The sequence below is a fragment of the Athalia rosae genome, chromosome 2, assembly GCF_917208135.1.
Source record: "Athalia rosae chromosome 2, iyAthRosa1.1, whole genome shotgun sequence".
In the NCBI taxonomy this organism is placed as follows: Eukaryota; Metazoa; Arthropoda; class Insecta; order Hymenoptera; family Athaliidae; genus Athalia; species Athalia rosae.
Genome location: NC_064027.1, coordinates 13,161,082 through 13,177,068, shown reverse-complemented (window position 1 = coordinate 13,177,068; position 15,987 = coordinate 13,161,082). Strand labels below are relative to the sequence as shown.

At 46.5% G+C, this 15,987-nt stretch overlaps 1 protein-coding gene across 5 annotated transcripts in view; it reads left to right on the top strand.

The window, feature by feature from the left end:
• Positions 1-15,987, top strand: part of LOC105684814 (protein sickie) — a 164,370-nt gene that overhangs the window by 88,233 nt on the left and 60,150 nt on the right. For all 5 annotated transcript variants that reach the window (XM_048650276.1, XM_048650274.1, XM_048650275.1 and 2 more), the window contains 2 exons: positions 13,318-13,477; positions 14,346-15,909. In XM_048650276.1, the coding sequence (XP_048506233.1) occupies positions 13,318-13,477; positions 14,346-15,909 (1,724 nt within the window). The remainder of the gene's footprint in view (positions 1-13,317; positions 13,478-14,345; positions 15,910-15,987) is intronic.

Sequence of the window (15,987 nt, the reverse complement as noted above, 5' to 3'; positions counted from 1 at the left end):
GCCGACGCGCAACGCGCGTTACGCGGCCCTAGGTCAGGATTCTAGTTTATGGCTGTTTCGAAAAATAAGAATAACACACGGCTCGGATTCAGGCGACTTAATATCCACGCGCAATTATGTACATGTCGCCGCGGTGTGTCAGGCGTATATCCTCGATGTTTGTCAAGGGGCTAGAGAAGGCTTAAAAGCGTCGCGAGGAAGGGGCTGATGCCGAAGCGCGCGGAGGAAACAAAAATGACTCGAAAGAAGAAAAAAAAAAAAAAAAGAAAAGCTTGATTGATGCGTGTACGGCCGTAAAAACAGAGAGGCAAAATAGAAAGTAGAGAGAAAAAAAACTGACGACTCATGATTTCAATGTTACGACTCTATACGCCTAGAAGTTGGAACGACGACTCTTCGTGCGAGGCGTAACGCGCGCACCACTCTACAGTTCACACCACCCCGTAGGATGTACTTAACTTTTCCGGGCCGCCAACGGGATATAGATATACGTGTGTGTATACAGATCCTGCGGGATTGAACTTCGCTTAGCACTTAACGCCTTATACGAGGCGGTAAGGATACGGTGATGCCGCGTGGTTATATGGCGGTTTCGTTCATACGACGGAAGGAAAGTTGCTGCGTCGCTGTACAGCGTCACGGTGCGGCAGCAGATATACCGAAATATGAGGAATAAGAAGGGCGGAGGAGGGTCGAGGGGGTGGTTGCCCATGAAATTTATCAAGTTTATGGGGTGGCAGAAGTTAAGCTCGTCGGTATATACCCTGCAGTCTGCGTAGTAGCGGCATGCTTGCAAGTGTTATGAAAATGATGATTTTTGGGGTAAGATTTCCCTCGAGGGTTGTAAGAGATAATTCGCCACCCTAAAAATATCTTATCTAACACACGTACGCGTACCTAAGTCTTTCGAAAAGTTTTTTTCCTTCTCTTTCTTTCTTTTTTTTCTTTCGTTCGTTCTCCATTCGATTTTTCCGTAAAGTCTGAAGAGGTCCTCCTTCTCCAGAAAGAATAACGAAATTTATATTCAGGACCGCGGTGAAATCTGGTTTGAAATAAACCATTTTGTTGGAGGAAAAAAAAAAACAACGCACGACAATCTTCCGATTCGACTCTCATATATACCTGAATTTTTTCTCTAATTAATTCTACGAAAACTTTCGTGACAAGGGTCTCTGAATTTGTTTTTTTGTCAGACCACGAACTCGATCCTTTATTTTTTCCGCACAACTATTCACCGATTATTTTTTTTTTTTCCCGCTCCACCGCTCGAACACGAGGCGTGGAAAATCGATCTCCGCAATAATTAGCGCCGTAAAAACGGACGACGAGTGTACAAGGATCACCGTTTCGCCGGGATCTAGTTTCACTCGCAAAAGAACTTCGCGGAGCTTGTAATTTGAGGCAAATCTTGCTACGACTGCTAGGGGGTGGGGGACATTCGTTAGCACCGATACATAAAATTCTCCGTAACTTCTTACGAGTACGAAGTACTAACGAGGTCCGATGAAAGGAAGGCGATAAGATCTAGTGGAAAAAAAACCGGCGTAAGGAAAATCGGAAAGCAAAGGTCAAATCGCACGACGCGCGCGACAACCGCTACAGGTGTGACTTGAGTTTTCGAAAACCGGAAATGAAAATGGGGGCAACGGAACGTCTCGACTTCGAATTTCGGGTGAAATATCTCGACCGACTCAACGAACGACAATGAGAATTACTGCACCGAGGGACATTTGCGGGCCTTTAAATCTCTTGCTAGGTTAAAAATACAACCCTTCGAGTTATACAGCTTCGCTACAGCTCTGACTCGGCGCTAACCGAAGGGGGAGTGCTGGCTGCTGCAGGTATAGGAGTTGATGCATCATGAACGACGTGTATACGCGTTATATGTATATATCCCTATCACGTATACACATACGATCACGTGTGCGGCTCACTTTTTCTCCGTAAGAAACGTACATACGTATATATACAGATTCGTGGACACGTATCATGCGGATGAAGATTTGAAGAACTATAAATACGTTGTATCAAAGGATCCGAAATACACGTATCGTATACACATGTGAGTTCTATCGTTTTTGAAAATTTCGGTTCAAGTTTCGAGCAGAATTTTTTTCGCCCGGCCCCCAATGTAATTATAAGTGCCATCGATGATTCGACGTTCGTTTTTGTCTCTTCGTTTCCGTCTAAAATTCATCAAGAGGAATCGTATCCGACGTTCCATTCGCGAGATGGAAACACATTCGAGATCGTCGAGAGTTTATCGGCATTACGACTCATCCGGGTGCGATGAAATCGGGGAATCGTTTAGCGCTAAAATCGCAAGTGCGCGCAAGTGTAATTCGATTCGATCATCCGACCGTCGATGCCACCACGTACACCCCCGCGCGCGCGTATGCCCTACTCGCTGCGATATGATTAAACGCTGCACACATACGCAAGAATCGGTCGATCAATAGAAGATTAATGAAAGCGAGAGTCGGGTCTAATTGGACGGCGATATTAAAAAGGGAGACGGGATATACGTGTGGGTTTGATACCCCGCATGTGTTAACCTTCCCATGCGTATAGTCGTGCAGCCGCGACTGGATCTTTGTTCGCGCGAGTTTCGCGTCGTTGCAGCAATTATCGCAGAAATATCGCGGGCACGCTCGGAGACTCCCCGCGTATCGGCGGCGCCTCGAGCCCTCGGCGGTGTTCTCAAACCTCGCGAGGTGTTCGACGTTTCTGGGCGCTTTTTACTTTCTCACAAACCGCAGGTACGGCGATGTGTACGTCGCGGCGCAGGGCGTCGGACACGTTGATGATGAACTTGGTGCGTTGCGAGGTCGTCGGCGGCGCAGGTACTCCAGAGTCGCACGAATGGAAGGGTCGGAGGAGAGTTTGAGACCGAGAACTCGAGCGCGGTACGCGGAACGCGGAACGCGGAGAGGAGAGGAGAGGAGAGGAGTTTCTCTGCGAAACCGAGGGTCTCGCGATCCACGCGAAACGCACACACCTATCAACGATAAAAGCGCACCAACACCGAGTCGCCCCGGTAGCTTTGAACAACGAGAGACGTGTACGAGCTCGAAATCCATGAACACACGGTAATCCCTCTGCAATGTGTACCTTGCTAAGGGAAATGTTGGAAATAAAAATCAGTTTCGCGAGGGAGGCTGCCCGGAAAGGTGGTGCGAGGTGCTGCAGTTGAAATTTTAGTGCGATCGACTAACGGCGATCACTTTCTGTACAAGCGAGACCTTTCGAAAAGGGTTTTCGAGATACCTACCTACACGGACTACGTTGGTCCACCGCGGTTCGCAAGGGTCAGCTGCTGGTCCGTTATAATATTCACGAGAAGGGTGAGCCGCGCGTGCCTTTAGATTTCAACCTTAATACCCATTGTAGCGTATGTCTTCTTACTTTTTCCATCTTTAACCAGATTTCACACTTCCTAGTCGCTTGATTTTAATGTCAACCTCTTATGCGATGATATGCGTTTTGTTTGCCACATAAATCTCAGATTTATCATGCTAATTTATTTTGCTTTTAGGTCTGCTAGGTTTTTGCTGACATGAATTTACCGATCTCAGATCGGTATATCACGAATTTTTTTATAGTCTCGAACCATCGTATTCCAGTGAAAAATGTGCCTGGAGATACGGGCAATTTTTTTGTTTGGTAATAACTCGACAAAATTATCTGCAATCTTCGGTCTGTCTATCCGAACTGCGACTTAATTTTTTCCACTTCTTTTTCAATCACTCGATCCTAAAAGCTCAGTCGTGATAGTTAAGCGGCAAAAAATTATCCAATAATTTTATAACCCTGTCACAATATTATATGGTTGGTTAAAATAAAATTGATGGCTTCGGATTAGGATTCTATTTGGCACGCGTTTGTGGGGTGAAAAGGAATTTATTGGTTCACCGGATGCCTGTATACCGTATGACGAAAAAAGCGTGTCTTATATTTCCAATCCTCCTTTTTCCTTTTTTTTTTTTTCCGTCATTTTATTTTTCCTCCTCTCTCAGTTTTCTTTCTCCATTTCTCACCGTTAAAATCTTGACAAATCGCGGCCTGCACCCCGAATGAAAAGGATAAAAATATTCCCCCCTGCCGGGGTACTAAAATCTGAACTAAAAATCTACGAAGAGATTTTAAAAGCATTTTTTTTTGTCTCACGTACGTACGTACATGCATAGGTATACGCTCACCTCACTTTCAGTTCCACAAATACTATAGGCATACGTAATAATGCTGGAAAAAAAAATTGGCAACAAAAAAAAGAAACACATAGAAAAAACGAAGATAGTCACAGACGTATATTACCACATATATATGCACATTTTCCAAGTATATGTAACGTAGGTATACGCACTCATATGCATACACATGCATATCTGACTACACATCGACTATTCACCGCATGTTCCATCCCCTTCTTCCGTATGCATATATGGAATAAAAATACATTTTCATACGCTGTTTACGGTACACGTTGTATACAATACACGTGAAACGTGTACGGAGCATGTATAGACCGTATGCGCATACGTAGACGCTTATAAAAAGCTCCGTAGCGTACATACATAGGTTGAGGTCGCGGTGCGACGGTGTGTCTTATTGCACTTACGTGTACACGTAAACACGTATACGTAAATGCGTAAAAGTATATACTGCACGGTCGCTGTTTTACACAGATGCAAATATATACATATATAGAGAGAGAAAATACTGCAGTGAGTCAAGAGCGAAGGCGCAGAGAACTCTTTGACTCCGCAGCAGCCGTTCTCAGTCAGTCCTTTGCGAAGCTCAGCACCGGTGCGCCTCCTCATCCGAGCTTGTACCGTGTAGATACCGGCGACCGCGTCCAAGGATCGCCGATTTATTTATAGTTTATAACGGACGAATGTAACGACGCCGTTAAATGAGCCGCTTTTTTTCGTTTCAGCTTTTTTCCTCTGCCCTCCGCTTTTTTTTTCCCCTCTTGTACTCCGCGCAAACAACGCAACTTCTTCGTGTACTTATTCTGGAACGTTGATCGATCGACGTGCTTCCGTACCTGAATAAAATGCTCGACCTGCGGACGCACTTTGTCGCTCGCCTGACAAATGATCATTTTTTACGGTTAATAAATGAACGACGGAGAGCCGGAAAAAAGACTATTATCAAAATTTTTGAAGGGACTAGACAAAAAAAAAAATAATAAACCGAACAATGAAACGACTTTCTTAACATGTCTGTGGATGAGGTTACGTCACGTACACACCTTCTCGGTTGTTCACCGAAAAGCTCACGGTTTTCGGTGGCTGCGGATATTATAAGGATAACGGGACTCTTAAGTAATTCGCTTGGTCCGTAATCACCAGCCGATACTTTAGTGCTTTGCAATTTCGTCGTCAAGGCAAACGGAGCATTCGGAAGGTTGGACGTAATAACAGCTTTAATGAAAGTATACCCAGGTAACGTCGTAAAAATCTTAATTAAAAGTGCTCCAAAGTCCGCGGTCCTCCTTTGCAAGTTTTTTTTTTATTTTTTTTTTATTTTTTTGTATTTTCTCTCTTCTCGCTTCGGTTTTTGTTTTCTCGAGCCAGGAAAAGCACAGTTCAATTCATAAAGGTAAGAGGTACGGGGTACGCGTACATCGTTTACGGGGGCCGAAAAACGGGTGACTGCGTCGGCTACGAAATTGCTCGAGGGAGTGCGACGCAGGAGAGGAAAGTAGAGTATAAACGAGAGGACTAAACCCGCCGAATGACTGGCGGCAACAGATGTTCCTCCCTTGCCGACGTTGCACCAGGAAGCGATTTGATTTTCACGCATTTGTACCGCCACTCCGGAGGAAAGGGAGTTGCACGGCGTGCCGCTCCGAGTGCAGGACCACCGTGGGCGGTTCTTTTTTTTTTTGCCGGTTTTTTCTCTTTCCCGCATCGAGTCCTTCGTAAATTTTTGCGCTCGAGAATATCAAACCCCCGACTATCGGGCCACCCTCGTCCCGCGCGTCGCGCCACGGAAAAGGGAGAAACCGGAGCTTACTCTATGCGCTTATACTAACCGACTAGGAGATATTGGTCCTTTTCCCCCTTCCCTTCCCTTACCTTTTTTTTTTTGCGTTCTCTCACCCCTACGGAGAGATAGACCCGGCTTAGGCCTCGATAGGATATTGGATCAGGGGGTTGATTCGAGAGATGAACCCAATTTGGGATATACAAAGTTACATTTTTTATGCAACTGCATCACCAGCTGACATGTATACGCTCGCGTTTTATCGTACGACTAGCGGCATGGAAATGGCGTCGAATCGACGAACATCTTTTCGAGATCTTCACTCGGTAATTATTCTCAATTATTTTTCACAGCCGCACACTCTCTCGTATATATCTTCGTCCCTTTTTCTCACTTATCCGATGAAAAGGTGCGCTTCCCGCCATCCGTTGACGAAGCGCGTGAAATTTTCATAAGAGGCTTACAAAGCTACCCTCAGGACGACTTTATTAAGTCTTGGAGAAAAGATGATTAAATTTTATCCTCCTACACCTCGATCGTATAATACTACGTGTGGTTAATCCCCCGGGAATATATGGTCCCGATTCATCCTAGGTACCTCGTTCGTTCCTATCCCTTTCCCCGTGGGTCAATATTTCTCAGGGTCAGAACTCCTTCTTCACCCTTATTCCCTGTCAGTCGCTTGTCTTATTTCCTACGTCTTCGATCGAATCCTTCTCGTTTTTTGCGCCCATTCTTTTATCGATTACCGTTGCTTATTTTCCTTTTCCTGATCTTGACATTAATTTTGTTCTCTTTTCTAAACGATCGGTGTTGCGGCTCTCTTATCTCCCGAACGTACGTAACCGTACGTATGTATATATACATATACCTATACATCGCATGAGAATCGCCCAGCCGTGTGTCACGGGGTGCCCGACAACTCCGGTTCTCTCAGGTCCTGTCCGAGACACATGCCGGCAATTCTTTATCCTTCGATGTCTCAATATAAATCGTGCTCTTTCACCTAACGGTGTCCGATCGATCGGTTACCCCGCTGTTACGAAACCGGCCACTCTGTCGACAAAATGCATTACGAATATAACTGCGGTCTCCGAATATATCGATCTTAAAAAAAAAAAGAGTCCAGCTTAGTTTTACGAAACGAAATTAAATCAATCGGTTTCGAACATCGTTTCCATTACTCCGCGCTTTATTATTGCACGCCGATAATTTTAATCCACCCACCCCCTCTGGCGGATTATGAAAACTAGGGTGAAATATTTTAAGGGATCGAAGTACGCGGCTCTGGTCGTAGTTCGGGCGCAGTGCTTGTCGGTGATACGGATCTACAAATATTCAATCAGTAGGCCGAAGCTGTCCCATGACTCACACCCCCGTCCCCCCCTTCTGGATTTTCCTCTCTTCTTCCATCTCCTATTCTCTCCACCCCGCCACCCCCGGAACTCGAAGTCTGTTGAGCCTGACTGACGCCCCTGCAGCTCGTGGCACGTTACCCCTCGGGGTTTCGCCCGTTCGCCCGTGTACACGAATCCCTTATTTTCCCAAGGAGTACGAACCGCACAAAGCGACGTTCGCAAACTAAACATCGGTAATAGATAATAGACACCAGCTGAACACCGAGTACCTCTAGCAGACTGACACTTTCGATTGTTATTCATCCTATGCAAATGCCGTCTCCTCCTCCGTCTCGTCCCAGACGCGATGTCCCGTTATCGCGGTGGAGATACAGCTTCCTACACACCCACTGGCAAACCGATACAACGAAAGGCGTCGCGACGCTCCGTTGCTCCGCGACCGACGGACGAAACTAGGGTTGGGAAACAGTGGCTGAACACAAACACTTGGTCACATTAGTGATCCCGTCCCACGGGACCCCCTGGTGACATCGACGGTCAATATTAACGCACCGAACGCTGGTTGTCGCCGGATGTACGTACAACGTGTACCTACACGTGCCCAATGTCCTTGGATTGTCGAACGATATTTTTTCGTTCATCCCGAATTTTTCTAACAAAGGGCTACGCGAAAGGCTCGAATTTTCTAAAATTTAACGATCTAGAGAAATCCAAGCTCTCTCTGAAGCGAATTGCTAATGAACTTGCAAAGGAGAAAAATCGAATATCCAAAGGAGCTCAGGACTCAGGAAATCCAGCTTCACTTTCCTTAGAATCAAGGAAGTAAAATTTGTAGAAACTGAAGTTTCGGGTCACATCGGGAGCCACACGAAATAGTAATTAATGAAGCATGGGGAGGTTTCGGAGCTAATTGCCAGACGCTTGGGGAGGCCGTTTTTTTGTTGTGATAGAAACCTCAGAAAATTTTGGGATCTTCAGTTTCCCCTCGAAAGAAAAAAGAACGTCGCGCTCGACACGCACCGCGTCTTTTCACCGCTCTATGAATAGAACCGACTGTTCGTATATACGTATAGTTCCAATACTGGACATGGTACAGCTTCTACGCGGATATAATGGATACGCGGTATCCCATCGGTCGTGACCGACTCGATTTCGTACACCATAAACTTCTTATATGGCAAACTCTGATTATCGGATACCCGTCAAAACTCCGAGAGAGGTAAGAGACTCTCCAGACACTCGGCGCCTTATATCCCGTTACGACGTCGCTCCTCGAGGACATACGTACGTATAACGCGAGAATACGCGACTAGGGCTTATCTCTCACCGAATTAGACCTCTCAAAGTTTAACGAGGACGAACCTCTCTCTAGCTCCACACCGCCAACGTAAAATTCGTATCGCATGTATAATAACAAAACGTAGGTCATGACCACAATTTTCTTATGCCACTCGAGAAGAATCACTGATTTTCCACTCTTTCTCTCGTTATCAACTTCCGTGCACCGCGCTTCGAATTCTTTTTTCGATTTGTTTTCCCGCGCGAAACAAATGTTATTTTACGGATAACAGTCGTCGTATTCACGCCAGCCGAATACACGTACATACGAGTATGTAATTGTCGGAGGAGTGCGGTGTGATTATATCTAACAAATACGTCGTCGCTAAAACGGAATTCTTATTTTATACCGCGGGGCTACGTGATCATATATTTGTTAACATGCGACCAACTTTTTCTCCTCCACTTTTTCTAGCACGGAAATATATCAAGACGATTATAATGCTCGCACATATATTGGATCGAATGAATAGCCGTTTTTTTGTAAAATATTTCTTACCTCTAACGCGTTGAGTTACGAATGTCCCTCAGGGAACAACTTCGACCGAACGGGGTGGACTAATAAAGTTCGGAAATGAAAAAATACGAAAGCAAAAATTCGAAGCTTCCTTGACTTGGAAATAACAAAATTAATTCAGTATCGAAGAATTTCATTCGTTCAATTTTTCGGCGTTATCTACACATTCCTGGCGGCGCATAAAAATTCCTCCAAAATTCCGAAATTCGGTTCACTCTCACGTCGTCTCCGCGAGTATCGAGTTTCTCGCACCCGATGCAACTTTAAAACAAAACTTAACAAATCAAGAAATAAACGGATGAAAAAGAAGGCGATTCAATGTTTACGGGGTACATACATACGTAAGCGCAATTAAGATTAACTCCCCACATCGTTAGCTCGATACGAGAAGAAATTGCCCCGATATGCCGCAGCTCTACATACCCGGCATACATGACCGCCGCTCGACTCTCGACTACCGTACGCATAATTTGAAAGTGGTTCCCATTATCGCGTCGTTAAAGCTACCTCGCAAACGTCCAACAGCTTTTGCCACGTTAATCTGCACGAGTTGACGATCTCTGAAGTTAATCTCCTTGGCCCGTCAATCGGCGCGTCCATTGCCAAGTCCTGTGTACGTACACGTAGTTACGTACGGACGCATACCAAGGTACGTACGTACGTGCGTGCGTGGTCGCGTGTATGGTAACGATACGTGTACTCGGTTTGCCATGAGAACACGAGTGGCGAATGCATCGCCGTCAGTCGCACCCGTTCGTCTGTCGTTCGCCTTACGAGATATCGCTGTTTATCCCGCGAACGCTTAGATTCCCACGTCGAATTACAAGTGAACTTTCCCCGCGGGCCGCGCAATAACGCTACGACTCGACTGTTTGGTCGTCGAACGCTCGAGGGTTTGCCGGAACTACCCTTATCGGTATCGCTAGAGGATCCCGACGCGATTCCTCCTCCTTCCCAGACGTAAGTAATTACATATACATTTCTCAGAGCCCCGACGGATCGCTGATGAGCGTGACGCGGAGGTAACTCGGCGTCGCTTTTCCACGGTCCCGAGAGAACAACGCGCGGAGTTATCATATGGATTATCCATTCGTATCTCGTTAGGGCGCAAGCTGTTTCTAGCGAGACAATTTTTGGTAATCGCACGTTCCGTCGCGCTGGCTGGTTTCACTCGTTATCGCGTGAATTTTCAACGCGTACGTTCGCTCGGCGTCAACGGCGGTTATCGAAGATCCGAGAAAATTGACGTGGACACGATCGAGCGAACGTGAAGTAATCGCGCAGCTGCAGTTATCATCGCCTCGCTTCTGAATCTCATCGTCGGACGTGGAATATCGCGGGATAACGGGGTGTAGGAAAGTTTGCGATGAAGAAAAAAAAAAAAAAACAAGAACAGCAGATCTTGCGGAGTTCGTGTTTCAATTTCATTGTTTGACTCGTCGCTCAGGATTCCAAAAGAAAATTGGATCGCGTCTCGCGTCTCGCGTCATCCGAGTCGGTGCGACGGAGGGTGCAAAATATATATTTCCGATACTTTTCACCCTTGGATTATTTTTTTGACATCGTGCTTCGGATTAGCGGGGAAAAGGTCGACAATCGCGGTGACCCGTACACAGCTGTGCCGATGTAAATTGTTGGAAATGTATCACTGGGTGGTGGTACGTGCGGAGCTTGGCTCTGGATTTTTTGCGACTGACGTTCTTCGCTTTTTACCTAGAATTTGACGAGCTCGTATATCCCTGCTCGGATTTATTTAGGGGGAGAGCGGAAAAAGCTTTCCTTTGTTTACCGGTATAGGAGAATTTATTCTGGAACGTATTTTTCCGACCTGTCATTTTCATCTGATATTTTCGAGAGCTTATCCGGGCGTAATCCCTCGTGGAAGGACTACGAAATATTTCGCACACCGTATTCGCGGATTCTAATTATAATACACCGATAACAACGCGACTGATTCAACTTGAAATTGAATTGGCGAAATTAACGAAACTTTCGCTGAAATATTGTGAGATTAAAATGTATTGATTCCGTTGAGGAAAACGAACGATCTGTAATTCGATCGTTTTCCTGATCTCGTCGAGTGTCCTTCGATTGCAATGATTTTATTTCGACGGTGGATATTTTGCGACAGTTGTATTTGAAAGGCGGAGAAGGAGTGTTGGGAAATTGTTTTCAAATAGATGAAACTAGACTCGGCGGGGGGAGGGTCAAGCACCGCAAGAGCCTCGAAGCCCGAGGCGCGTCGTGGACACAGGGGGGGGGGGGCTATTAATTTAACGAAAGATCGATCTTCGGCATAACTGTTCTTGCATACAATACCGAATGAATCATCTGTACCGGCTAAGCAGTTCCTCGCCGATGCCTAGTCACGTTTGAAACCTTCTCTCCTTTTATTATCGCGATTCTCAAGCCAACCAACCACCTAGCTTTCGAGCAACGTGTTGGGAATATATTATTTTGACACCCTATATTACGGTCGGTCGGTACCCTTAGCCCTCGCACGGTGTCGTAAAAACTGTCATAAAAATCGGATTGCAGAGCCAAGTTTGACACGCGTGACAAAATTCGATTTTATTACTCCATATAGCGAATACACATGGTACACGTACGTATACGTATATATGTACCTACGGGTAGGTCGGACTCCGTTACACCGTTGTTTTTATCATTATACACGTCCTTTTCACGTACTGCCAATCGTATTTATCCCCGGATTAGGGTAATTAATTTACTCCCAATGGAATATGCTCTTTTTATTCATAGCTCGTTCCAGAGGTCGTACGGTTGAAGGGGCTTTTGAAAATCTGACGCTAATTTCTGGCGCGCACGTACTCGTTATCTTCTAAACGGAAATCTTAATTGAACGTAAGCATTTCATGTACGAATGACTTACAATTAGAGTCATTCTCATTTAGCGTACACGTCCACGTACAACAGATTCGTGCGGCTGTACCGCGAGTTACTTTCAAAGCCCGATTAAATTAGCGGCTTCAAATGCACCGTAGCTGAAGCGAGAGAGAGAGAGAGAGAAAACCAGATTCAGATTCCCGCGAAGCTGTTGATTGGTGTACTTATAATCGTACGTCCGACCGACCCGTCGACGTTACTCTCGTCCAATTTAGAACGATAACTAGACACATCGTGCCACGGATTCTGCTGCTGTACTTGAATAATTTCGGTCGCATGTCCGACGGTGGAATTACATGACGCGAGGTAGCCGACACCGTGGACGGCAAAACGTTCGAATTAATCGTGTTTTTGCAAAGCGTCGCGCTTGGCACGGTTATAATATTTCGTCTACCGTATAGATCACATCGAGTGAAACTATAACTCGCCAGCGATTCCCGCTCCCGGGGTGGCACGCGTGCAACGTGTGTTTCAAATATATTAAATATCAAAGACACATGTGCAGGCGACGCGAGCCGACTGCACCAGTCATATTAATTTAACGGGCAGTCAGTCACGGTTTTATGGGACTCCGGCCAATACAGAGGCTCGATCATTAGTTGATATTGTCGTCACGGCATCCCGACCCCGATGGAAAAACGAAGAAGAAATTTCGTGCATCGTGGGAAATTTTGTATCTCCTCGCCACGATCGGGTGAAATACGTTCAAAAGTTTCGAACATCGCCGGAAAATGGCGCAAGGGTTCATATCGGATTATTCGGCGGGTGAATTCATCGCGCGAAAATCAACGGTATGCCGAAAGCGTGACGAATCGCACGATCGTAATTTTAGCTCCTCTACGGGGGATATTCCGTCGAGATTTCCGTGAACTAGTGCCATCTGGCAAGGGTTCTTCAAACTCGTATTACGCATCATCCCCTGGACCACATCGCCTCGGCAATCCGTATATCTGATTCTTTTCCTCTACATCTTCTCCCTCCTCTCCCGAACTTCCATTTTACCTCAGAACTCTCTGCCCCCGCTTAATCTGCCGGGATATTAACATCCCGCAGAAGAATACATGAAAGTTAAACAGGCGACTTTATATCAACAACGGTTACCTGCGGTACCCCGCGTCGTTGTAATGATATTCCTGCAGAAAACGTCGCTATGTTAGCGATTGTTAATTCGCTCACGTTAATCGTGCGGGTCGATTTTATTTCTAGGAGGACTGAAGCATGGAAACGGAGGAATAGGCAGCGCCAGTAGCTCCAGGAGTACGAGTCCTAGTCAACAGCAGCCCCCGCAAGGCGGACTTTCGTTCATCCCCCAGCCAAGGAGTCAAAATCCCGCAACCAACAGGCATCCTCCGGCAACGACTCCGAGGTACGTAACATCGCACGTCCGGACGGTAGGCCGTTTCTGACCCTCGAATCCCTTTCTTTCCTCGAGTAGTCAAGAGCCGAAGAAGCACTTCGTACCCCGAGCACGTAACTCTGTAGCGTGGGTGCCACTGTGCGAGTATAAGTGCCTGTATTCTATGCGGTATGAAAAGAAAGGGGGGAAAAAAAAAAAAAAACGAAGGATGGAAAAAATTGACATCCTCGCGAGCGGCCACGAGTATTTAATAGTCCATCTTTCAATTTCACGCAACTGTGAAGAAAAAGTGAAAGAACTCAACAGCAGCCAACCCAGTCGCATTGTCCGTTCGTTTCGTTCCTGAGCGTTTTGGGAATATTAAACGCTTCCCTGACAGACGCATTACTCACGTACCACACACTGTACACCTGATAGCGTACGTCTTCCCTTTGAGCCTTCTTCCCTTAATTCGGTCAGTTGCCCTGCAGTGCGTGACTATGGATCGGAAAGTCCTACTTCAATCTAGATAGTGGATTTCGTTACATTCCGGAATGTCCACACTCTATCAAATTGGTTCTACATATATGAAATTCATTTCGTTGAATATTTCCAAGATTTCATTTGAATTAACTGCGGTCTCTCGGGTTGATTGGTCGAAAAGTAACAAAGAGATTGCCGTTCGTTCTACTATTTGTCACCTTCGATCTTATTCATCCCGAAGATCGAGGCATTCTTTTACAAGACAGATCTATAGGAATCTTGAACCACCCACTTGAGAACTCCTTAACAACGGTCGGTTTGATGGATACCTGAGAGTTTTTACCATTCCCTGATCCCTGTGAGTGTTGATCTATGTGTTGGCCCAATTCTTAAACATGTTCAATTTCCTTTTCAGCCCACGCGCCTCAACCGTCGGCCGACCCGGAGGACTAAGGGCACCGCAAGCTTCGCCTTACGCTGCACCGCAGCCAGCACCACCGCCCCAAGGAAAGAACTCGGTCCTGGATAAATTCAAGCTGTTCAACAACAAAGAGAAGAGTCAGGAACGGAGCAAAGCGTCTTCCGGTGTTTCAAAACGCACTTCAAGCTCTTCCGGATTTTCATCGGCCAGATCCGAGCACTCGGACAGCTCAACGTCTCTCTGCGACCAGAGCAAGGTTCAGGTTGAGTCGCCGAAAACTCGAGCCCTCAAATCGAAACTTCAAGCGAAACCGGCGAAGCAGGCGAGCCCCAAAGCCGCGAGAAAGGAACAGGCCAAAGCGCAGAGTAAAATCGCGAGGACGAAAGGTCCCGAAAAAGGGCTCGCTTATACGCCGCCGATCGAAGATGCGAAGACCAGCAAAATCGCTAATATCGTTCCTAAGGTCGCGCTGGAGAAGAAACCCAGCAACATAGACTTCGCGAAGTCCGGTAGTCAGACGAACAAATCGAATTCCACGTTGACTACTCCGAAAGTGATCACTCCTCAGGAAACAAAAATCGTCGCAAACTTCAAGAGCGATCCTAAACACGTGCAACGACCAAAGATGGAACTCCCCGGTAAAATATCCGACCCAAGGATGCATCTCCAGGGTTTCAAACCGCCTCCAAACGGACTCAACAAGGACATAATCGCGCAGAAAGGTTTGACGCCGAACAGCAACGGTTTCATCAAGCAGAATTCGCACGATCAAAACTACGCCGGATCGCCGATATCGCCGACTCACGGGCACGTCTCGCCGTTCGAAAAAACCATATCGATGAACCATTCGAACATTTCCGACGGTCAGAATCAACAGTCCGCGTTGAACCAGCAACACATACCAGCGGAAGTTGACGAAGACAGCGGGAAACAGTATTTTCTGCATAACATACAATCTCCACAGAACGGAAACCGGAAGTCACCGTTGCCCGAGACAAAAACCGAACCCCGTACACCCAACCAGAACGAATCCTCGACAAAAGTGCCGCTGTCACCGGTTTCACAGAATCTCACGAACGGCCCGACTTCGGATAATTACAATTCCGGGCAGAGCGACAACAACTCGTGCCAAAACAAAATCAAATCGGACGTGACATCCCCGATCGTTTCGGAGCCACTGGGGAACAATTTAGGTCAGAATTTGGGCAACTCGACGCAAAACCTCGCGCCAGGATCCAGCATTCCTAAGCCGACCGCTCTCGTGAAGGGAACGTCCAAACCTCCCAAGGACCCGTGTACCCTCGGTACTCCGACACCCGCCAAGTACAAGACCGACAGTCTGCACCGGAAACTCGATCCGAATACGGTGGCGATGGTATCTCCGATGCCCAGTATTTCCGATCTGATGTCCGAGAGTTCGCACAGCAATTCGAACAGCACCGGGCAAAGCAACTCGAGCGACAGCAGCGTTATATACAGACCGAGCAGCGAGAGCGGAAGCGACATCAAAACCATTCCCAATAGAAAAATCGAGACGACTTTTGAGCAGATGGAAAAAGTCAGTGAAAAGTTTTTGTTTTATCCTTTTACGTATCTATATCGATCGCTGTTAACCACGACTAGTGTAACTGTTCCG